The sequence below is a fragment of the Zootoca vivipara genome, chromosome 13, assembly GCF_963506605.1.
Source record: "Zootoca vivipara chromosome 13, rZooViv1.1, whole genome shotgun sequence".
Taxonomy (NCBI): domain Eukaryota; kingdom Metazoa; phylum Chordata; class Lepidosauria; order Squamata; family Lacertidae; genus Zootoca; species Zootoca vivipara.
Genome location: NC_083288.1, coordinates 53,893,241 through 53,915,790, shown reverse-complemented (window position 1 = coordinate 53,915,790; position 22,550 = coordinate 53,893,241). Strand labels below are relative to the sequence as shown.

The 22,550-nt window shown below is 44.7% G+C and overlaps 2 protein-coding genes across 3 annotated transcripts; both read left to right on the top strand.

The window, feature by feature from the left end:
* The first annotated feature begins 207 nt into the window (after window positions 1-207).
* Window positions 208-22,541, top strand: LOC118095145 (zinc finger protein 239-like). The gene is made up of 3 exons (XM_060281994.1): window positions 208-274; window positions 2,096-2,213; window positions 19,894-22,541. Exons 2-3 carry the CDS (start codon window positions 2,201-2,203, stop codon window positions 20,724-20,726), a joined length of 846 nt encoding a protein of 281 aa, XP_060137977.1. The 5' UTR covers window positions 208-274; window positions 2,096-2,200; the 3' UTR covers window positions 20,727-22,541.
* On the top strand, window positions 8,095-15,044 carry LOC132593074 (gastrula zinc finger protein XlCGF49.1-like). 2 transcript variants are annotated; one of them, XM_060281991.1, is made up of 4 exons: window positions 8,095-8,214; window positions 8,852-8,948; window positions 10,185-10,276; window positions 13,778-15,044. In XM_060281991.1, exons 3-4 carry the CDS (start codon window positions 10,204-10,206, stop codon window positions 14,437-14,439), a joined length of 735 nt encoding a protein of 244 aa, XP_060137974.1. In that variant the 5' UTR covers window positions 8,095-8,214; window positions 8,852-8,948; window positions 10,185-10,203; the 3' UTR covers window positions 14,440-15,044. The 2 variants fall into 2 exon arrangements, with proteins under 2 accessions (XP_060137974.1, XP_060137973.1); XM_060281990.1 differs by lacking the exon at window positions 8,852-8,948 and having other exon boundaries at window positions 13,778-15,043.
* Window positions 22,542-22,550: the final 9 nt, after the last annotated feature.

Here is a 22,550-nt window from a genome sequence, read left to right as displayed (position 1 = left end):
TGCTGCTTCTGTTTCCAAGAGAGAAAGCAGCCAATCGGATTCCCCAAATAAATACCCTCTCTGGGGGTGCGCAAGGCACGCGCATCGTGCTGAGCTCCTGCTTTGGAGAGGGAGGGCGGGGTGCGCAAGGCGGGCCAAGAGTTAAGAGGAGCGGAGCTGGATTCCTAGAGAGGACCGGAAATAAAATCATCCGGAGGCAAAGCCCCACCCTCTCCGGAAGAGGGGGCTCTTGTCGCCTTTGCAAGAGCTGCCTTGGTGTCGCCTTCTCCGCTGGGTGAGTCTCCTCTCTCTTCCCCCAGAGGGTGCAGTGGGGAGAAGGGGGGTGGTCCCAGGGCTGCAGGGGAGGGTGCATGGGGGGCTCCCTACACAACCCCAAAGTGGGGAAGCAGAGGGTCCTCCCCTGCAGCTGCTCCTCCCGGGCCCCCTTTGCTACGCCCATGCTCCCCTCCCAGGAGGTTTGCAGCTGTGGAATCTCAGAATTAGAGACTTGGAAGGAAGGGAACCACGAGGATCCTCGAGTCCAACCCTGTGCAATGCAGGAATCTTCACAAAATGTTGTGCATTATAGAGAAAAAGCGGGGGGGGGGCGTGTAGAAATGCCATAAATAAAGGGAGGGAGCTCTGTCCATAATCTGCGTGCCGCATTTGTTTCCGAGTCCTCTTCAAAGGCAGCTCCACCTAGAGCGCAATGCACTCAGCTCAGGAGACTTTCCTAGAATCCTAGAATTGTAGAGTTGGAAGGGATCCTTACGGTCATCTAGTCCAGCCCCGTAAAATGCAAGAATGTCAACTAAAGCATCCATGACAATTTTAGAACCTTCATGAAAGAGAGTCCACCAACCTCTGAGGGAATCTGTTGCATTGTAAAACAGCTCTTCCCCTCAGATGTTTAGACAGAAGCTCTTTGAATCCATGGAGTCAATTCCCCTCCTCCAGGTTCCTCTTTTCCCATCTCCCTCAACCATTCCTCATAAGGCTTGGCTTCCAGACCCTCAAACACCCTGGCTGCCCTCCTCTGCACGCCTCCCAGCTTCCCAACATCCTTCCAAAATTGTGGCGCCCATAACTCCAGGAGGGGTCTGCCCAAGGCAGAATAGAGTGGTGTTATGGACTCTGTGGAGGCAGCCTAGCATCGCATTAGCCTTTTGTGCTGCTGCATCACACTGTTGACTCAGGTTCAGCTTGTGATCTACTAATACTCCCACTTTCTCCATCTTACATTTTTGTGGCTGGTTCTTCCTCCCTAAGAACCTTACATTTGTCCCTCTGGAAATTCCTGAGTGACATCTGTACTTCCTCTAAAGGTCCATCTGCAGTTGGAAAGGCAGTGCATCACCTCTTGAGAGAAGCATCATGCGCTCCTGGCTTCCCACTTACCTTTGTCTCTTGCAGGTGACAGAAGGTTGCCAGCAGGACCTCCTCCTCAATATTTTCTTGGTGGCAGAGGGGAAGCAGCCTTGTGGGGAAATAGGCGGAGGGGTGGGGCAGCCAGGGGTCCTCTGGAGGCGAACAAATCTCTCACCTCTTCCTCTTGGCTTCTGTCAAAACCACCCTTAACAAAGACTGACAGTGTTATTAAAGAAGATTTATGTCCTGAGAATAAGGAACATCCAGCTTCTTAATTCTCCTTCTGTAGTTGCATTTTATTTGTCTATTTATCATAAATACTAAAACACGCTTCTCATCAGCTTTGTTGTTGTTGTTTAGTCATTTAGTCGTGTCCCACTCTTCATGACCTCATGGACCAGAGCATGACAGGCACTCCTGTCTTCCACTGCCTCTCATCAGTTTACAAATCATAAAGGGAAGTAGCCATGATTCACCGAACCAGCCCTATCTGTTGCAGAATGGGACTTTCCCACCCTCCCTAATTTGTGCACCCATGTGTCCTTGGAGTGTTTGTAATGCACACAGCAAAACACACAGAAAAATAATTCCATTAAGATGTTAATAGAAGCATCCATACTTAAGTTGTGTGGCAAAACAATCCCATGAAGACAATGCAGGAAACAACAACAACAACAACAAAACAATTCGTAGTACATAATTGTGATACTGGCTAAGAGGAGGACCTTTCTCTCTCTCTCTTTTAAAGAGTTCACTGTCCTCTGAAGACATCGCTGTTCGTTCCACGGGTGAGCAGTGGGCATTGCTGGATCCTGACCAGAGAACGGAAGTCATAGAGAAGAATCGTGGGATCATGGCCTCTCTTGGTAACCTTGACACAGGGCTTTATATTTTCCTTTTCTTTTGCTTCTTCATCATTATCATTTACTTTCTTTTTCTGTTTATCCTCTGTGTTTCATTTTTGTTCAGTTTGGCTTTCATTATATCTGAAATTGAAAATTTTACCAAAAAATTGATATCAAAACCCCTGAAAACTTATTTCAGTGTGCAAAGTGGCTCCGTCCAAGCATGTGAGGTTCACCCGAATTCATCTCCCTATCTTCAAAAGGAGAGCGTGATAATGGTATCTTTGCCCTGGCTATAATAAATCATCATATAAGAATATTGCTCAGGCTCTAATCCATTTCTCTTTTCTCTGCAGGTGGTGATGAATTGGAAATGAACAGGAAGGGAGACCATGATGAAATTCACACACAGGAGAAACCAAATGAATATTTGGAATGTGGGAAGAGCTTTTGTCAAATCTCCCATTCAGCTTCCCATCAAAGAAATCCAACTGGAAAGAAGACCTATCAGTGCTGGGAATGTGGAAAGAACTTCAGTCGGAGAAGTCATTTCATTATCCATGAAAGAATTCATACAGGGGAGAAACCATATCAGTGTGTGGAATGTGGAAAAAGCTTCGGTAAGAAGGGTGATCTCACTTCCCATCAAAGAATCCATACGGGGGAGAAACCATTTCAGTGCAGGGAATGTGGGAAGAGATTCACTCATAGTGGCAATCTCACTTTACATGAAAGAATACATACCTGGGAGAGCCCATATAAATGCTTGGAATGTGGAAGAAATTTTAGTCAGGAGTCTTATCTCATTTCTCATCAAATAATTCATACAGGGGCAAGACCATATAAATGCTTGGAATGTGGAAAGAGTTTTAGTCAAGAGTCCTATCTTACTTCCCATCAAAGAACTCATAGCGGGGAGAATCACAGTCTCCCCGAATCATTGAATTGTTGCATTGGACTGGATGGTGAGAGTCATCTTCTCCAACCCCCTGCAACGTAGGTTATTCAACAAAAGCATTCATGACAGATGGCCATCCAACCTTTGCTTAAAATCCTTCAATTCAAGAAGAGGCCACCAGCACCTGAACTAGTTTGTTCCACAGTCAAACAGTTCTTACTGTCAGAAAGTTCTGCCTGATGTTTCATCAAATTCTCCTTTCTTGTAACTTGAATGGATTTGTTTGGGTCCTTCCACCGGAGCAGGAGAAAGCAAGTTTCCTCAATCTTCCATGGCACAGCTCTTTAGATATTGGCCAAGGGCTATCACATCTCCTTCTCAATCTTCTCTTCTCCATGATAAACATCCCAAGGGTTTCCAGAACCTTGGTCACCTTGGTCTCCCTTTTCTGCACACATTCCAGCTTATCAGGGATGAAGCTGGTTCAGAATCTGGCACAAAAGGTTTGGCCCCAGAAACATCAAAGCCATTGTGGAGATACAAAGGAAGCAGCTGGCAAAAGGGATGGAGGTAATCCAAAATGCATCATCCGTAATGAAGTGCATAAACTCTGTTACTGAGAGGAAGCTGAAACCTTCTTTCCCACCATGTATGCAACATAACTTTCCTGCATTTCAAGGGAGTCAATGACTAAAGGACCCTCTGTGCTCTACAATTCTACAACTCTACAATTCTATGATTCTATTATCCTGTCTTGATGCAGCTTAGAATAGCATTAGCCTTTCTTTGTTGGTGCTTCACACTGTTGACATGATAAGCTTGTGGTCTACTAAGAGCCCTCAGACCTTTTTACGTATACTGCTGTCTAGCCAGTTGTCCCTCATCTTATATTTGTGCAGCTGGTTGGGCCAGTCTGAATGCAGTCAGTCAGTCAATGTTTATTACAGCAAACAGCCAGCATATTAAACCAGAAATTCTGCATAATTCTCTACATAAACAATAAAAATGACTGATATGGGGTTTTAACAGTCAATATACTAATTGAATATACAATACTTAAAATACAGGTCCAGCGGAATAAAACACCATAAAAGAATAAGAGATTTAACTAAGAACTGTAGCAGCAATATCAGCATCGGAGGGCAGGACAAATTGTTGTACAATGTTATTCAATAAAAGAGATTTACGTTTTTAATAGCTAAGGTACAAAATTTGGCCACAGCATAGGATACTGAGCTCAAAGAATCTTCCAGAAGGAATTTGTGTAACGTTTCGGGGGGAAATTCCGGATAATATTGTGAATTTTGATAATAGGGGTAAAATGAGTCATGATTGTTCTTCACTATAGAATTCACAGAATAAAAGAATGTGAATAACAGATTCCACCTTGTTGGACATGCATGGAGAAAAGCACTCTTCGATTGGTATACGCAAAAATTTGCCATATAACACCGCTGAAGGCATCACATCAAATCGGGCTCTGGAAAAGGCCCATCTATAAGATTCATAAATAATATTGGATAGATACGGGACAGCTGCCAGATTAGGCCAAGGTTTTAGACACCTGTAGTTCTTAGGAAGTAAGGCACCTTCTTTTTGCAGTTCAATGTCGAAAAGCCTCTGAGTAATCATTGTTTTTGCCTTATTCAAAGTACCGTTAAAGAGATCTTCTAGGTTTAGGCCAATTTGTTTGATCTTGTTAGTAATTTGCGTAAGCCAATGTGGATAAGGGGCTGCGGCCAGGAAATGAGATAACATTCCCTTTGGGTTATAATGAATTTTCAACCAGAGGGATATTGCTTGTTCCCAGACTTTTAATTCAACTCTGGGCATTCCTGCCTTTTTTCTTAATATTACATTAAATGTGCTTTTAGGGGTGCCGAAAAGGGATCTAAGAAATTTTGATTGAACTGTTTCGAGAATCTTAAGATTGGCAGAGAGTCCAATTTGTGAACCGTATAGAAGTTGGGCCAGAGATTTTGCCTGAAAGACTTTTAAGGCCATAGGAAGGAAACCAGCACCTTTCCTTTTAAATAGTCTAAGAATGGCGTTAGCACTTCTTTTTGCTGAGGTGGCAGATGCAGTCAAATGTGCTGAGAATTTGGCGTTGTAGGAGAATATGATGCCTAAATATTGGAAGTTCTTAGTTTGATCTATGGCATTTCCCTTCATATTCCAATTGTGTTTCCTAATGGAATGGCCAAAGCGGACACTGTAAATTGTTTTAGCAAGGGAGAGTTATTGGTTTGCTTTGTTCTTGTTCCAATTTTTATTATGCATTTTGTATTTCTATTTTGTGTTTTTATGCCATGAGTCGCCCTGAGATCATTGGATGAAAGGTGGTATAAAATATAATGAACACACAAACAAACAAACACAATTCAAATAGTCATATTCAAAGTTAGTCCCTTCTGGACTTTCTGAGTTTCCAGTCATTATAGTCCCTGGATTCTTCAGCAGCCTCAGCTTTTGTAGCTGGAGACAGTCTGGACTCACAGCCAAGATGGCCTCTGGCCTCTTCAGTAAACAGTCGGAGGTTGAACAGCCTTCCAATACCCATTGTTACAGCACAAATAAAGTAACAAAAGAAAAGAAAACTGTAGATTTGAAACCATAAACCTGTGTTCACTGTTACCTTGAACTTCTCGTTTGTTTTTAAATAAATCAGTTGTACTCCACCTCACACCACACTCTTTGCTACGTTGGGGGTGCAGTGTTCAGGTAAGAGTTCTGGGGTGGCAGTGGGAATAAGGGGGTGTTTGGTGAAAGGCCCAGTAAAGACCCAGTTCACAGCTTTGCCCCTTGAATGGAGTGGGAAGGCAGTGCAGGAGGGTGTGGGCACAACATGGGGAGAAAAACAACCTTCACATGGTACATTCGGAAGCGTTTTTCAAAGTGTTTAATAAAAAACAACAACACTCTTATACCATTCCTATAAGGTAGACCAGGAGCATATGCACAACTTTTCTTCAACTCCAGTTGCTAAAATGAGCTGTTACACTTCAGGTAAATACCGGTAGATGTTTCTGTTTCTCAGCTCGGTTTCTGCTCCCCTCTCTCTCTCTCTCTCTCTCTCTCTCTCTCCTTCCCTTAGTCCAATAATCCTTTGGACCAGCCCAGGTTCCTTCCCAGCCTCCTCCTTTGGCTCTCTTTCCCTCCATCTCCCTCTCTCTCAGCAAGGCCATGCCTGAGGGGAATGGATCCCCTCCCTCTGCCCCCTTGCCTGGCTGGGGATCCTTCTTTCTCTCCCCACAGACTCAGCCCCCCACTTCCCCAAATCCAGCCCCTCTTCCTCTCTCTCTCAGCTCCCTGCCAGGCTCAGAGCCACTTCTCCCTCAGACAAAGCCTCTCCTCCTCCTCCTCCTCCTCCCTTTCTCCCATCTCAAAACTCCCTAAGAAAAGGCTCATCGCAGTTTCCCTCCAAAAGGGCTGGCTCCACCCCCTCTGGCTAGCTCCGGCCCCCTGGTGGTGTTTCTGAAGGACTGCAGCATCAGACTGCCTTGCCTCAGCTGTCCATCTCTCTCTCTCTCTCTCTCTCTCTCTCTCTCTCTCTCTCACACACACACACACACACACACAAAAAAAAACACCCCATTTGTGTGTCTTCTGCCTGTGTGCCTGAAAAAGGAGTGAGCGGCCCACACAAGTATATGAGGGGAAAGAAGAGCTAGGAAAAGGGAAGTAATGGGGCAGGCAAGGGTGCCATTTAAGGACAAGGGGCAGCAGACAAGGGTGCCATTAAATCCAATCCAATCAAGATAGTTTCCAAATCACCTGACTCTGCCTTCCAAACCTTGTAATACACTCCCAGACGTGTCTCTGGCAAGAAACACTTCAAACTGTCATGGCTTCCCCCAGAGAATTATGGGAGCTGTAATTTGTGAAGGGTGTTGAGCATTGTGAAGAGATCCTCATTCCCAGAGTGGCTTAACAGTCAGCCCCTGGCTCTTCCCAGGGAACTCTAGGAACTGTATGTGTTGAGGGTAGGGAGAATGGCAGGGGGGAGCCATCCTCTGCACCCTGGACAAACTACAACTCCCATAATTCTCTGGGGGAAGCAATGACTGTTTACAGTGGGAATCATGTACATATTAATTTTTATGAATGATTTCTCAAGGTAATATGTTGTGTATCTTTTAAGGAAACAGCAGAGATTTTTCCAATGCTTCAAGGGGACATACCCCACCATGGAGTTTTGGGTTCGAGCAGACTTTTGTATTTTGCCCAAACCATGTATAAGGCCATGGGGAGGCACCTGAGGCCCGGGGCCGGATCCGGCCCTATGGCCTTCTAAATCCGGCCCACCAACAGTCCGGGAATCAGCGTGATTTTACATGAGTAGAATGTGCCCTTTTATTTTAAATGCATCTCTGGGTTATTTGTGGGGCATAGGAATTCGTAAATCCCCCCCCCCAAAAAATATAGTCCGGCCCCCCACAAGGTCTGAGGGACAGTGGACCGGCCCCCTGCTGAAAAGGTTTGCTGACCCCTGTATAGGGGCTTCCTTATACTGTAATATGATTTAAAAAGCTCATACCTAGAACAAACTTAGTTGGTCTCTAAGGTGCTACTAGATTATTTTTATTTTATTTTTTAAAGTTTGTAATTTAATGTTGATTGGAAAAAGTATAGTATTGTTTTTAATTCTCTTGAAAAAAAATATTAAAAAAGGAGATTCCTGCATTGCAGGTGTTTGGAATAAATGGCCCGAGCCAACTCTACCATACCATGAAGGGAGTTTCCTCCTGTTTCCAAGGGAGGGATCAGCTCATTACACCAGCCAAGAGGGTCCCCCACATTCATCTTCTCAGAGCGTGTGGTTTTTCCAGGGGTCTCCCACTTGAGAAAGAGGGGGGAGAAAGGTACCATCAAGCGAGAGAAGGATGAGCTGGGTGCGCTCGGCTTGCCAAGGGTTAAAGGAACAGAGTTGCATTCCTAGAGAGGGAAGAAGAGATGGGGGGGGGAGAGCCAGGTCCTCCAGAGCCAAAGCCCCTCCCTCGCTGCCTAGTCCTTCCTGCAAGGAGGGAGGGCTTTTGTCTCCTCTGCAAAAGCTGCCTGGGGGGCTCCTGCTTCTGCAAGAGGAGGGACGCAGTTGTCTCTCTGCTCTGCCCCTTCTGGGCTCCGGTGAGTCTTTTCTCTCTTCTTGCAAAGGGTGCAATGGGGACAAGGGGGGCAGGGGGAGGGATGCTCAGATCATGCAGCAGGGGGGACCCCCCCCAAGTCCGGAGAGCAAGGAGGCTCCTGCCCGCTTCCTCTCTGCAAAGCCCGGGAGGGGGCGAGGTCCCAGGGCGCCTGCAACTCTTTCCTCCTTTTGGCCCTTTGGGGAGGGGAGGGAGGAGGCCCTGCAAAGAAACCCAGTTCAAAGCATTTATCACTGTTAAGTGGCTGTTTTAGGGGCTGTTTTTAAAAGTCTGGACTGAATTAAATCATTTCGCATTAGTTTCTATGGGAAAGCGTGCCTTGGTTTTGGAACGCACTTATGGAACAGATTAAGTTTGAGACCCAAGGTACCACTGTATTTGAGAGTGCCTGCTTTAACTTCCAGACCCTTCAAACACTTGTATATGTACGCCCTTTGTTTTAAAGCAGGGGACTCCTGAGCCCGAACAAATCTCCCCCCCTCCTGATTGCTTCTGTTAAAGTTGCCCTTAACAAAGGCTGAAAATGCCATTAATGAAGATTTACGCACTGAGGATAACAAGTAGCCCCTTCACCTTAACTCTAAATGTCACTAGCATTATTTGTTTTAAATTGGCATAAGGACATCTGGAGAGACTTTCCATCCCAGAACAACAAAGAGGGAGAGGAGAGAAGGGGTTCTTCCATTTGGCAAACTGGGTGCACAGATCTAGTTATAGGTAGGTAGCCGTGTTGGTCTGACGTAGTCGAAACAAAATTTAAAAATTCCTTCCGGTAGCACCTTAGAGACCAACTAAGTTTGTCATAGGTATGAGCTTTCATGTGCATGCACACTTCAGAAGATATCAGATACCTGTTCTTTTCTTCAGAAGATATCAGATACCTGATATCTGAAGAAGTGTGCATGCACACAAAAGCTCATACCTATGACAAACTTAGTTGGTTTCTAAGGTGCTACTGGAAGGATTTTTTAATATAAAATCAACTCCAATTTCCTACATTCCAACGCTATTTTGCCCTTGAAAAGGGACTCCAGAAGCAGGCATGTCAAACATGCGGCCCTCCAGATGTTTTGGCCTACAACTCCCATGATCCCTAGCTAGCAGGACCAGTGGTTGGGGAAGATGGGAATTGTAGTCCAAAACATCTGGAGGGCCGCAAGTTTGACATGCCTGCGAGTCCAGAGGCACTTTGTTGGCCAAGACTAATCCCCATCACCAGACCCACCCAGGTGGCAGACGATGCAAAACCAGGACCTTATTGTTCTTTTCCTGTGAATACTCATGGTATCACACATTTACTTTTGCCCTGAACCATTACCCTTATGTTAATCTTGTTTACCAGTATGTTAATATTGTATGTACCTCCCCTTTTGTGATGTTTAGCTATGTAACTATGATGTAGAAGGACACTTCTGAAATGCATTATGGGATTTTGGTGGGAAGCTTTAAAAGTTCTTGTAACCCTGTTCTCAGTGTTCAGTCTTGGCTTGAACCTGTTGCGCAATAAACCTTGCTATTTTGCTCCCGTTGGTGGCTGGACTCCTTCCTTTATTCCGCAGTGGACCGCGGGCTTTTGCCTGATGAGCTGGGTGGCTGAGAAGCCTCGCACCCAGAATTTTCCCTAACAATGTGCATGCACACATGCACACGAAAGCTCATACCAGTGACAAACCTAGTTGGCCTCTAAGTTGCTACTGGAAGGATTTTTTTTTTGTTTGGATGCACAGAGAGAATGATCTGAATAAAACAAGGTGGAGTTCCACCCATTTTCACTAAGATTTATACCATCATTAAAATACACTATGAAAGAACTCCATTAAAGCATTATAATAAGCATCTATAATCAAAATGTGCAGCAGACCAATCCCATTAAAACAACCCAGGCAGGAAGCAAAAAAGCAACATGCAGGAAATAACCTTTATGCTGCCTAAGAGAAGTATATATTTTTTCAGGCTTCAGTTTCTTTTGAAGATGTCGCTGTCCGTTTCACGGCTGAGGAGTGGGCGTTGCTGGATCCTGCCCAGCGAGCAAGAGCTCTGCATAAGTAAGTCATGGAGGCCTAGCTGCCAAGTCTCCCGTTTTCCCCGGGAAAACCCCTTTTTTACTTACCTTTTCCCGGTGGTCCCCCGTATCACTTCGTCTCCCGTTTTCCTCTGTTATTTTCTCCTGCCGGCGGCCATTTTTTTTCTTTCCGATTTGCCCTTCTATGGGCACCAAAAATGGCCGCCGCCAGCTTCAAAAGCCGCATGTACGCATGTCCGGAAGTGCATAGACGTCACTTCCTGTGTTGGCGGCGGCCAATTTGGTGCCCATAGATGGGCGGAGCGTCACCGGAAGTTGCGTCGGAGCACTTCCTGACATGCGCACAAGCGATTTTCGAAGCCGCTGGCAGCCATTTTGGGTGCCCATAGAAGGGCGACACCGGAAGTTACATTGACGCAACTTCCGGTGTCAAATGGCTGCCGGTCCCGGATTCTGCAGTCCGGAACTTGGAAGGTAAGCATGGAGGAGACTTGTAGGACCATGATCTCTCTTGGTAAAGTTCCCTGTTGGGTCATCATATCTGTTTTGGAATTCAATAGATATTTCTCTGGGACAAAGCTCCAATATTTTGATGGATCCCAACGTTTCCCCCTAGAGCACCTGGGATCCTCACACCCCCACAGCACACCTTGCATGGAGGGCTAGGGACTGTTTTGTCTGTGAATATTATTCCTCCGCTTCTGCCTTTTTGCACAAGGATCAGGATGTGGACAGGCTTTCTGAATGTTTGGGGAAGTGGAAGTCGCTTCTGCTAAGTTTTTGTTTCTGTCCATTTTTTGGTAGAGCAAAGGGACTTATTTTTTTAAAAAAAAGATTTTTATTGAACGTTTCCCACTTGAAATACAATAAAAGCCAAATATTCTGAAAAAGAAATATAGAAAACTTACCAGAAAGAGAAAAAGGAAGAGAAAAAACAAAAATTAGAGTATAGTAAGCCCAAGCTCTTTATATCCTTATTCCACACACAGAAGAGCGAACCCTCCCAGCTCTCACCTGGGAGCCTCGTCCCCTTTCCTCAGCCCTTCAGATTCTCTCCATTACCTTCCTGTGTGTATCCTCCTTTCTCCAAGATAGGAAACTTCCTAAGATAAAACATACATGTAGATGGAATTGACAAACAACTAACAAATATTATAACTCATAGGGAAAACAAGATAAGAAACAAGATAAAATATAAAGGAGAGGAGCGTCTTCTGCTTCTCTGTCTGCCAATTATGTGTATAACAATTATTCAAAATATTCATATTATGCATCAGGGTGGATTTGATTTAAATCAAACTGATTTAAATCACGATTTAAATCACGATTTAAATCACTAGTCAGTAAGGCTTGATTTAAATCATAGTTGATTTAAATCATAAAGACTAATTCTTGCTGGTATAACTTTATTATGCAAGTAGATGAAGATTTTTAGAATAACAACTTTTCATATTAGTTTTTTTATCCCCAGTTTAATAGGTTAATCATTCATATTTGGACAACTTTACTGTTGTACTTAGGAAGGAGAAAAACAATCATTACCTTAATAATAACAATTTAAATAGATTTATTCAACTGAAACAATAACATTTCAGCAAATGTTATTTGCTTAAACAAACATCCATGTTTGTTAACTAATTTGGCTAAACAAAAATAAAATATATATATTTTAAGAAACTTAGACTGTCAGCCCAGCCTATACATGAAAAACTTAAATACTGTCCAAACAATCAGAAAAATATTGTTTCTATTCTATTCACTGAACTTCTTGAAACTTAGCACTGAAGGGGTTGCTTCTGTATTCATAGGTTTGTAGAACAATAGGATTAAGGTCTTTTTCTCAACTCTGTTCATGTTATAACATTTTTGCTGTGAAGAAGAGGCATGTGATCTAGGTTGAGTCAAATTCAGTTTTGAGAACTGCAAAAGTAAACCAAGCACCTGTGATAATATCTTGTAGGCAGAGAAACTGCCCAATAATCTTACAAAAACCTCTGGAAGAGGTGAATGGATTAATGGAATTTATTTACCCCATAAATTAAACATATACAACCTTATACTACATAATTAAAAAAACTAATCTTTATTTCATGATGGAATAACCTTTGGATGGTAATATTCTTTCCTCAAAAAGCATTTTATTTAAAAAAATCCAATTTAAAGCAAAAAAATCGATTTAAAGCAAAAAAATCCGATTTAAAGCAAAAAAATCCGATTTAAATAAAAAAAATCCGATTTTTTTTATTTTTTAAAAAAAATCATTGATTTTTATCCACCCTGTTATGCATTCCAGAACAACTTCTGGCTTTATTGATATCCAGTCTTTTCACTTTCTGCAAGATGGTATTTCTCAATCTTCTCTTCCAGGCCTTTCGGCTTCACCTTTATCTAATCAGAAAGTTCATGGGTTGTTTTCATTAAATTTCCAGTATGGCCTTTCTCCACCTCATTATGATGAATTCTCACCGAGGGTTCTGACAAATCTTAATAATATCGTAGTTCCTACTTATTTGCCTATTGTGTCTTCATTTAATCAAACAGTGCCATAAAATATGGTCATTGCAGTTCCCTTCAGTCTTTCTCTAAACCAATTTCCAATAGCTGAGAGATTTTTTTCTGCCTGTGTATTAATTTCCAGCTCAGTCCTCAGTCTTTGCCACCTCCAATCGTCCATAAATCTCTTCTGGCTTCAGAACAGCTTTCCCTCCTTCCTTCCCTCCTTCCCTCCCTCCCTTCCTTTCATCCCTTCATACAGTTGTAAAGCTGTGGACTTTTCTTCATCTACTGCTGTCTCAGGGTTTTTTTCCAACAGATTCTGTCCATTCTCTCATCTGCAGTCTCTCTCAAACCTCTCCAGCCATTCTGCACATCTCATCTCTTAGCTGCTGGTTATGGCATATCAAAAATCTTAAGGCATTCCGTGTTATTTTTGCTATAATTTACTAATTATGATGTATTGGTTCTCCTCCTTTGATCATCTCTGCTTCTCTGCACTTATAAAAAGTGATCATCGGTTACCAGTCCATTCCGCATAGGAAAAACAGAGAAAGGAGATTTACAAACAGTGTAGCTTTGAAGATAAAAGCAAAGTTTCAGAACTATATATTGATTTAATCTTTTGATATCACCAGTACTGTAGTTAGTTTTGAGCTTTTTGATAAATTTTTAAGACCCATTTAGAATTCTGTCATTACCCAGCAGTTTAATTCTCCCCTGGACGCTAGGTCAATGGTAGACAGAGAATACAATTCATAGTCAAATATACCTCTGACCTTGCAGATGGAGTTGGTTCGATGACTGAGCCAAAGAAATTTCATCCCTGAAAAGAACAGGCTTTTTGAATCTGAATTTCCCATAAATATGTCAGTGAATGTCAATCAGCAAAGGGAGTGAACTCTGCAGTAAGACGTCCCATCTAACTCCCTTCAGATCTTCCTTTATCACAATTGTTCATGAGCATTATTCAAAAACTGGGAACTCCATTTCTTTCTTAGGCTCTGATCTGTTCCACTTTTCATTGCAGGTGGTGATGAAATTAAGAACAAGGGACAACACAACAAAATCCACACAGTGGAGAAGCCATATCAAGATTTGGAGTGTGGAGAGAACTTAAGTGAGAGTTCCCATGCCACTTCCCATCAAAGAAATTCTATTGGGAAGAAACCCTATCAGTGTTTGGAATGTGGAAAGAGCTTCAATAACAGCTCACTTATCAAGGCCCATCAAAGAATTCATTTAGGGAAGAAACCATTTCAATGCCTGGAATGTGAGAAGAGTTTTACTAAAAGAAGAGACCTTGATCGACATAAGAGAATTCACAGTGGGGAGAAACCATATCAGTGCTTGGAATGTGGGAAGAGATTCACACAGAAGGGAGGTCTCACTTCCCATCAAACAACTCATTCCTGGGAGAGCCCATATAAATGCTTGGAATGTGGAAGGAGTTTCAGTCAGGAGTCCTATCTCATTTCCCATCAAATAATTCATACAATGGAGAGACCATATAAATGCTTGGAATGTGGAGAGAGTTTTAGTCAGGAGTCCTTTCTCTCTTCCCATCAAAGAAGTCACAGCAGAGAGAATCAGATTCCCCAAGAATCATTGGATTGTTGCATTGGACTGGATGGTGAGAGTCATCTTCTCCAACCCCCTGCAACACAGGATATTCAAGAAAAGCATTCATGACAGATGGCCATCCAACCTTTGCTTAAAATCCTTCAATTCAAGAAGAGGCCACCACCACCTGAACTAGTTTGTTCCACAGTCAAACAGTTGTTACTGTCAGAAAGTTCTGCCTGATGTTTAGTCAGAGGAGTTATTGGTTTGCTTTGTTCTTGTTCCAATTTTTATTATGCATTTTTTATTTCTATTTTGTGTTTTTATGCCATGAGTCACCCTGAGATCATTGGATAAAAGGTGGTATAAAATATAATTAACAAACAAACAAACAGAATTCAAATAGTCATATTCAAAGTTAGTACCTTCTGGACTTTCTGGTTTTCCAGTCATTATAGTCCCTGGATTCTTCAGCAGCCTCAGCTTTTGTAGCTGGAGACAGTCTGGACTCACAGCCAAGATGGCCTCTGGCCTCTTCAGTAAACAGTCGGAGGTTGAACAGCCTTCCAATACCCATTGTTACAGCACAAATAAAGTGACAAAAGAAAAGAAAACTGAAGGTTTGAAACCATACAGCTGTGTTCACTGTTACCTTGAACTTCTCGTTTATTTTTAAATAAATCAGTTGTACTCCACGTCACACCTCATTCTTTGCTACGTTGGGGGTGCAGAGTTCAGGGGGTGGCAGTGGAAATAAGGGGGGGGGGTGTTTGGTGAAAGGCCCAGTAAAGACCCAGTTCACAGCTCTGCCCCTTGAATGGAGTGGGAAGGCGGTGCAGGAGGGTGTGGGCACAACATGGGGAGATCAACAACCTCCGCATGGTACATTCTGAAGTGTTTTTCAAAGTGCTTCATTTTTTTAAAAAAACACTTTTATACCATTCCAGTAACGTAGACCAGGAGCATATGCACAGCTTTTTCTTAAACTCCACTTGCTAAAATGAGCTGTTACACTTCAGGTAAATAGATGTTCCTGTTTCTCAGCTCGGTTTCTGCTCCTCTCTCTCGGTCCTTCCCTTAGTCCAATAATCCTTTGGGCCCAGTCCAGGTTCCTTCCCAGCCTCCTCCTTTGGCTCCCTTTTCCTCCGTCTCCTGAGGTGTCTTATTTTGGGGAATGGATCCCCTGTCTCCACACCCTTGCCTGGCTGAGGATCCTTCTTTCTTTCTCTCCCCACAGACTCAGCCCCCCCCCCACTTCCCCGAATCCAGCCCCTCTTCCTCTCTCTCTCAGCTCCCTGCCAGGCTCCTTCTTCTTCCCCCCAGACCAGAGCCACTTCTCCCTCAGACAAAGACAAAGCCTCTCCTCCTCCTCCTCCCTTTCTCCCATCTCAAAACTCCCTCAGAAAAGGCTCCTCGCACTTTCCCTCCAAAAGGTCGGGCTCCGCCCCCGTCTCTGGCTAGGTAGCCAATCAGAGAGAGGCTCCAGCCCCCTGGTGGTGTTGCTGAGGGACTGCAGCACCAGACTGCCCGGCCTCAGCTCTCTCTCTCTCTCTCTCTCTCTCCCACACACCCACACCCACCCTTAATATTGCATCCTTGTTGCTTTCTGAAACTCTTGACTTTAAAGTGGGGCTGCTCTGGGGGGGGGCACTGAGCTCTGTCTGCCCCTTGAGCTGGAAAGGTGCCTGTGACTTTGCCCTCTTTGCTGGGGCAGAAGGAAGGGAGTTGCTGCCAGGGATGGGCAGGCAAAAAAGAAGAGAGACCTCCCCCCCGGAGGAAATGGCTTATAAAATGTTGCCAGGAGATTTGTTCCACAAATTTCATCTTGTTCGTTCAGCAGGAGCTTTTCATGTTTCAAAACATTTTATCAGGAGCTTATTATCTTGTAAAACTATGATCCATGTCTCAAGATTAGAACAGAAAAAGACAGAGAAAAGAACCCACAGACGAAATGCCTTATGAATTACTGCAATGAAATGTGTTCCAACGAAAATTTATATCGTTCTGTAAAACAATACATGTTACAAAACTCCCTTCCCATTTAATATAACTTTTCCACGGGAACGTATTCTCATGCAAAACTATGATCCATTTCTCAAGAGCAGAATAGATTTAGGTTTCATCTGGGACCCAAAATAATGGATAGAGATCAAAGGATTAAAAGGAGAAGAAAGGAGATTGCAAGGAAATACTGGGGGTCCCTCCATGGGTATAGCAAAGAGGGGGCAGGGAGGGGCTGCTGCCCCCCATCAATAACAATCCATATAAATGCATAGCTAAGTGAGGTTTCTAAGCTTGGAGAGCCACCTGTCGTGGCTGCTTCTGCTGCGATTCCTGCCTCGCAGGAGGTTCCCCAGGTTGGGACTCCCTGCAGGTTCTAGCAGAGCCCGTTCCCCTGCCTGCCAGCTGCTCCTGCTGCTTCTGTTTCCAAGAGAGGAACCAGCCAAGAGGGTCCCCCAAATACTCTCTCTAGGGGTGCGCAAGGCACGCGCCTCCTGCTGAGCTTCTGTTGTGGAGAGGGAGGGCAGGGTGCGCTTCGCAGGCCAAGAGTTAAGAGGAGCGGAGCTGGATTCCTAGAGAGGACCGGAAATAAAATCCGAAGAGGGGGCGCTTCTCGCCTTTGCGAGAGCTTCCTTGGTGTCGCCTTCTCCGCTGGGTGAGTCTCCTCTCTCTTCCCCCAGAGGGTGCAGTGGGGAGAAGGGGGGGTCCCCTTCAGGGCTGCAGGGGAGGGGGCATAGGGGGGCTCCCTACACAACCCCAAAGGGGGGGAAGCAGAGGGTCCTCCCCTGCAGCTGCTCCTCCCGGCCCCCCTTTGCTACGCCCATGCTCCCACGAGGATCCTCGAGTCCAACCCTGTGCAATGCAGGAATCTTCACAAAATGTTGTGCATTATAGAGAAAAAGCGGGGGCGTGTAGAAATGCCATGAATAAAGGGAGGGAGCTCAGTCCATAATCTGGGTGCCGCATTAGTTTCCGAGTCCACTTCAAAGGCAGCTCCACCTAGAGCGCAATGCACTCAGCTCAGGAGACTTTCCTAGAATCCTAGAATTGTAGAGTTGGAAGGGATCCTTACGGTCATCTAGTCCAGCCCCGTAAAATGCAAGAATGTCAACTAAAGCATCCATGACAATTTTAGAACCTTCATGAAAGAGAGTCCACCAACCTCTCTTCCCCTCAGATGCTTAGACAGAAGCTCTTTGAATCCATGGAGTCAATTCCCCTCCTCCAGGTTCCTCTTTCCCATCTCCCGCAACCATTCCTCATAAGGCTTCCTTCCAGGCCCTCAATCACCCTGGCTGCCCTCCTCTGCACACCTCCCAGCTTCCCAACATCCCTCCAAAATTGTGGTGCCCATAACTCCAGGAGGGGTCTGCCCAAGGCAGAATAGAGTGGTGTTATGGACTCTGGACTTCTGTGGAGGCAGCCTAGCATCGCATTAGCCTTTTTTGCCGCTGCATCACACTGTTGACTCAGGTTCAGCTTGTGGTCTACTAATACTCCCAGGTGGACCCAGGTGGCGCTGTGGTTAAACCACTGAGCCTAGGGCTTGCTGATTAGAAGGTCAGCGGTTCGAATCCCTGTGACGGGGTGAGCTCCCGTTGCTCGGTCCCAGCTCCTGCCAACCTAGCAGTTCGAAAGCACGTCAAAGTGCAAGTAGATAAATAGGAACCGCTACAGCGGGAAGGTAAACGCCGTTTCCATGTGCTGCTCTGGTTTGCCAGAAGCGGCTTTGTCATGCTGGCCACATGACCTGGATGCTATACGCCGGCTCCCACGGCCAATAATGCGAGATGAGTGCGCAACCCCAGAGTCGGTCACGACTGGACTTAATGGTCAGGGGTCCCTTTACCTTTACCTAATACTCCCATACTCTCCATCTTACATTTTTGTGGCTGGTTCTTCCTCCCTAAGTGAAGAACCTTACATTTCTCCTTCTGGAAATTCCTGAGTGACATTTGTACTTTCTCTAAGGTCCATCTGCAGTTGGAAAGGCAGTGCATCACCTCTTGAGAGAAGCATCATAGAATCATAGAGTTGGAAAAGACTACAAAGGCCATCCAGTCCAACCCCCTGCACTCCTGGCTTCCCACTTACCTTTGTCTCTTGCAGGTGAAAGAAGGTTGCCAGCAGGACCTCTTCCTCCAACTTTTCTTGGTGGCGGGGGGGAGCAGCCTTGTGGGGAAAGAGGCGGAGGGGTGGGGCAGCCAGGGGTCCCCTGGAGGTGAACAAATCTCTCACCTCTTCCTCTTGGCTTCTGTCAAAACCACCCTTAACAAAGACCGACAGTGTTATTGAAGAAGAAGGTTTATGTGCTGAGAATACGGAACATGCACCTCCTTCATTCTCCTTCTGTAGTTGCATTTTATTTGTCTATTTATCATGAATACTAAAACACGCTTCTCATCAGTTTTGTTGTTGTTGTTGTTTAGTCGTTTAGTCGTGTCCGACTCTTCGTGACCTCATGGACCAGAGCACGACAGGCACTCCTGTCTTCCACTGCCTCTTATCAGTTTACAAACCATAAAGGGCAGTAGCCATGATTCACCTAACCAGCCCTATCTGTTGCAGAATGGGACTTTCCCACCCTCCCTACCTTGTGCCCCCATGTGTCCTTGGAGTTTTCGTAATGCACACAGCAAAACACACATAAAAATAATAATTCCATTAAGATGTTAAAAGAAGCATCCATACTTAAGTTGTGCGGCAAAAGAATCCCAGGAAGACAACGCAGGAAACAAAAAAACAATTCATAGTAGATAATTGTGATACTTGCTAAGAGGAGGACCTTTCTCTCTCTCTCTTTTAAAGAGTTCACTGTCCTCTGAAGACATCGCTGTTCGTTCCACGGGTGAGCAGTGGGCATTGTTGGATCCTGACCAGAGAACGGAAGTCATAGAGGATAATCGTGGAATCATGGCCTCTCTTGGTAACCTTGACACAGGGCTTTATATTTTCCTTTTCTTATGCTTCTTCATCATTATCATTTACTTTCTTTTTCTATTTCTCCTCCGTGTTTCATTTTTATTCAGTTTGGCTTTCATTGTATCTGAAATTGAAAACTTTTAGCAAATGATATTAAAACCCCTGAAACCAAACTTCTTATCTCAGTATGCAAAGCGGCTCCTTCCAAGCATGTGAGGTTCACCCCAATTCATATCCCTATCTTCAAAGGGAGAGCGTGATACTGGTATCTTTGCCCTGGCTATAATAAATCAGCCTATAAGAATCTCTGCTGGAAGAGTGGCAACAGCCAAGAACTAGCCAGCCTCCCCCCCCCCCCCCGGAAGTCACTGCTTCTGTCCATTTTGCTTGAACAAAGAGATGACTGACATTAGAGATGGAACAGATTCCGTGATTGGGCCAGACAAAATCCATTCCAGAAAAGAGCTAGGCTTTTGGAATGTCAGGGTCCCATAAAGATACCCTTGAATGCCAGTAAACAAAGGCAGTGAACCCTAAAGTAACTCCTCCCATCTTACTCCCTTCAGTTCTTCCTCTCTCACAAGCGTTAATGAGCATTGTTCAATAATTGGGGGCTCCATTTCTTGCTGAGGCTCTGATCCATTTCTCTTTTCTCTGCAGGTGGTGATGAATTGGAAATGAGGAACAAGGGAGACCATGATGAAATTCACACAGAGGAGAAACCGTATAAAAATTTGGAATGTGGAAAGAGCATTCAAAGTTCCCCTTCAACTTCCCATCAAAGAAATCCCAGTGGGAAAAAACCCTACCAGTGCTTGGAATGTGGAAAAAGCTTCGGTTGGAGGGCTCATCTCACTGTCCATGAGAGAATTCATACAGGGGAGAAACCATACAAGTGTGTGCAATGTGGAAAGAGCTTCAGTCAGCGGGCCAATCTCACTACCCATCAAAGACTTCATACAGGGGAGAAACCTTATCAGTGCTTGGAATGTGGAAAGAGCTTCAATGAAAAGGCAAAGCTCACTTCCCATCAAATAATTCATACAGGGGACAATCCTTATCATTGCTTGGAATGTGGAAAGAGCTTCAGTCGGAGTGACTCTTTCACTTTCCATCAAAGAACTCATACAGGGGAGAAACCCTATCAGTGCTTGGAATGTGGAAGGAGATTCAGTCAGAAGGGAAGTCTCACTTCCCATGAAAGAACTCATACCTGGGAGAGTCCACATAAATGCTTGGAATGTGGAAGGAGTTTTAGTCAGGACTCCCATCTAATTTCCCATCAAATAATTCATACGATGGAGAGACCATATAAATGCTTGGAATGTGGAGAGAGTTTTAGTCAGGAGTCCTTTCTCACTTCCCATCAAAGAACTCACAGCAGGGAGAATCAGATTCCCCAAGAATCGTTGGATTGTTGCATTGGGTTGGATGGTGAGAGTCATCTGCTCCAGCCACCTGCAATGAAGGATATTCAACAAAAGCATTCATGACAGATGGCCATCTAACCTTTGCTTAAAATCCTTCAAATCAAGAAGATTCCACCACCACCCTGAACTTGTTGGTTCCACAGTCAAACAGTCAGAAATTATTCCTGGTGTACACTCAGAATCTCCTTTCTTCAATTCATTGGTTCCAGAATTCATTCCACCAGAACAGGAAAAAGCAAGCTTGCTCCCTCTTCCATGGCACAGTTCTTTAGATCTTGGAAGATGGCTATCACATATCCTTCTCCACCTCCTTTTCTCCATAATAAACATCCCCCGCTCCAATCAACCGTTCCTCATAAGGCTTGGTTTTGAGACCCTTGATCACCTTGGTTGCCCTCTGTTGTAGCTGGAGTCTCTCTTTCCACCCATCTTTCTTTGCCCTTGTTTCCTAGGCCATGTGGAAATAGGCCTGCAAGGCATGGAAATGGTCTTCCAGACTTGCAGCCCAAATGGTTTCTGGCCTCTTCAGGAGAGAGAGTTTGATGTCGGGAGAGAGCGGTGGGAGTAGTGAAGGAGGTTTGGTTAGATCAGTAGAATAGGAACAGCATAATAAAGCCTTTTAATGTTTTAATAAAATAAAAGTAACCGGCACATCTGAAAGCACATGCTTATGTACACAAAGTTACTTTGTACTTCCTGTTTATGTTTTAATAACACAGTTATACTGCACAAGACATGTCATTCCTTGCTATGTTGGGGGTGAAGTGTTCATATATGAGTTCTCTAAGGTGACACTGGGAATCAAGGGGGTGTTTGGTGAAAGTCCCCTTGAAAAAAAGTGGGAAGGTGGTGCAGGGAGGTGTGGGCACTGCCAGAGGACCTCTGAGTGATGGCAAAGGGGGCACAACATGGGGAGATAAACTAGACTTCTTCATGGGACATTATGAAGTGTTCAAAGTGCTTCATAAAAACAAAGTCTCACAACCGGTGGACCAGTATCATTTTTCCAGTACTGCAGGAAGAAAATGGATGGAGAGCGGAGAAGGGTGTGAACCAGGGACTCTCTTCCTTGCCCCCCCCCCAAAAAATAGTCTGATTTTTTCTGTCTATTTGACACTGGTGGTCCGAGGCCTTTGCTGATCTGTGTTAGGTGCTGATCTTTTAGCCTTTGATCATTGTTGCTTTCTTAAACTGACTTTAAAGGGGGGCTGTTCTGGAGGGGGCACTGAGCTATGTCTGCTGCCTTAAGCTGGAAAGGTGCCTGTGACTTTGTCCTCATTTCTGGTGCAGAAAGGAATTTCTGTGAGGGATGGGCAGGCAAAAGAGAAGAAGAGAGAAAACAACCCACGGTACAAATGCCTTATAAATTGCTGCAATGAGATTTGCTCCAACAGAATTTAATCTTGTTCTTTCAGCAGGAGCTTTTCCGGTTACAAACGTTGTGCGTTAATATACGTAACATTTCCCCAAGAGCTTATTATCATGCAAAACTATAGACCAAGTCTCAAGAGCAGAATAGATTTAGGTTTCATCTGGGACCCAAAATAATGGATAGAGATCAAAGGATTAAAAGGAGAAGAAAGGAGATTGCAAGGAAATACTGGGCGTCCCTCCATGGGCATAGCAAAGAGGGGGCAGGGAGGGGCTTTTGTCCCCCTCAATAACAATCCATATAAATGGATAGGTAGCAGGTTCTGCCCCCCCCCCAAAAAAACCCTGGCTACGCCCTTGGCTCACTCGGAAGCTGAGGTTTCTGAGCTTGGAGAGCCACCTGTCGTGGCTGCTTCTGCTGCGATTCCTGCCTCGCAGGAGGAGGTACCCCAGGTTGGGACTCCCTGCAAGTTCTGGCAGAGCCCGTTCCCCTGCCTGCCAGTTGCTCCTGCTGCC

Bases quoted from the DNA above. Each gene is read 5' to 3' on its own strand.
- LOC132593074 (XM_060281991.1), top strand. From the start codon at position 10,204: ATGTCGCTGTCCGTTTCACGGCTGAGGAGTGGGCGTTGCTGGATCCTG. The intron at 10,277-13,777 runs GTAAGTCATGGA...TTTTCATTGCAG, and splicing joins CGAGCAAGAGCTCTGCATAA to GTGGTGATGAAATTAAGAAC.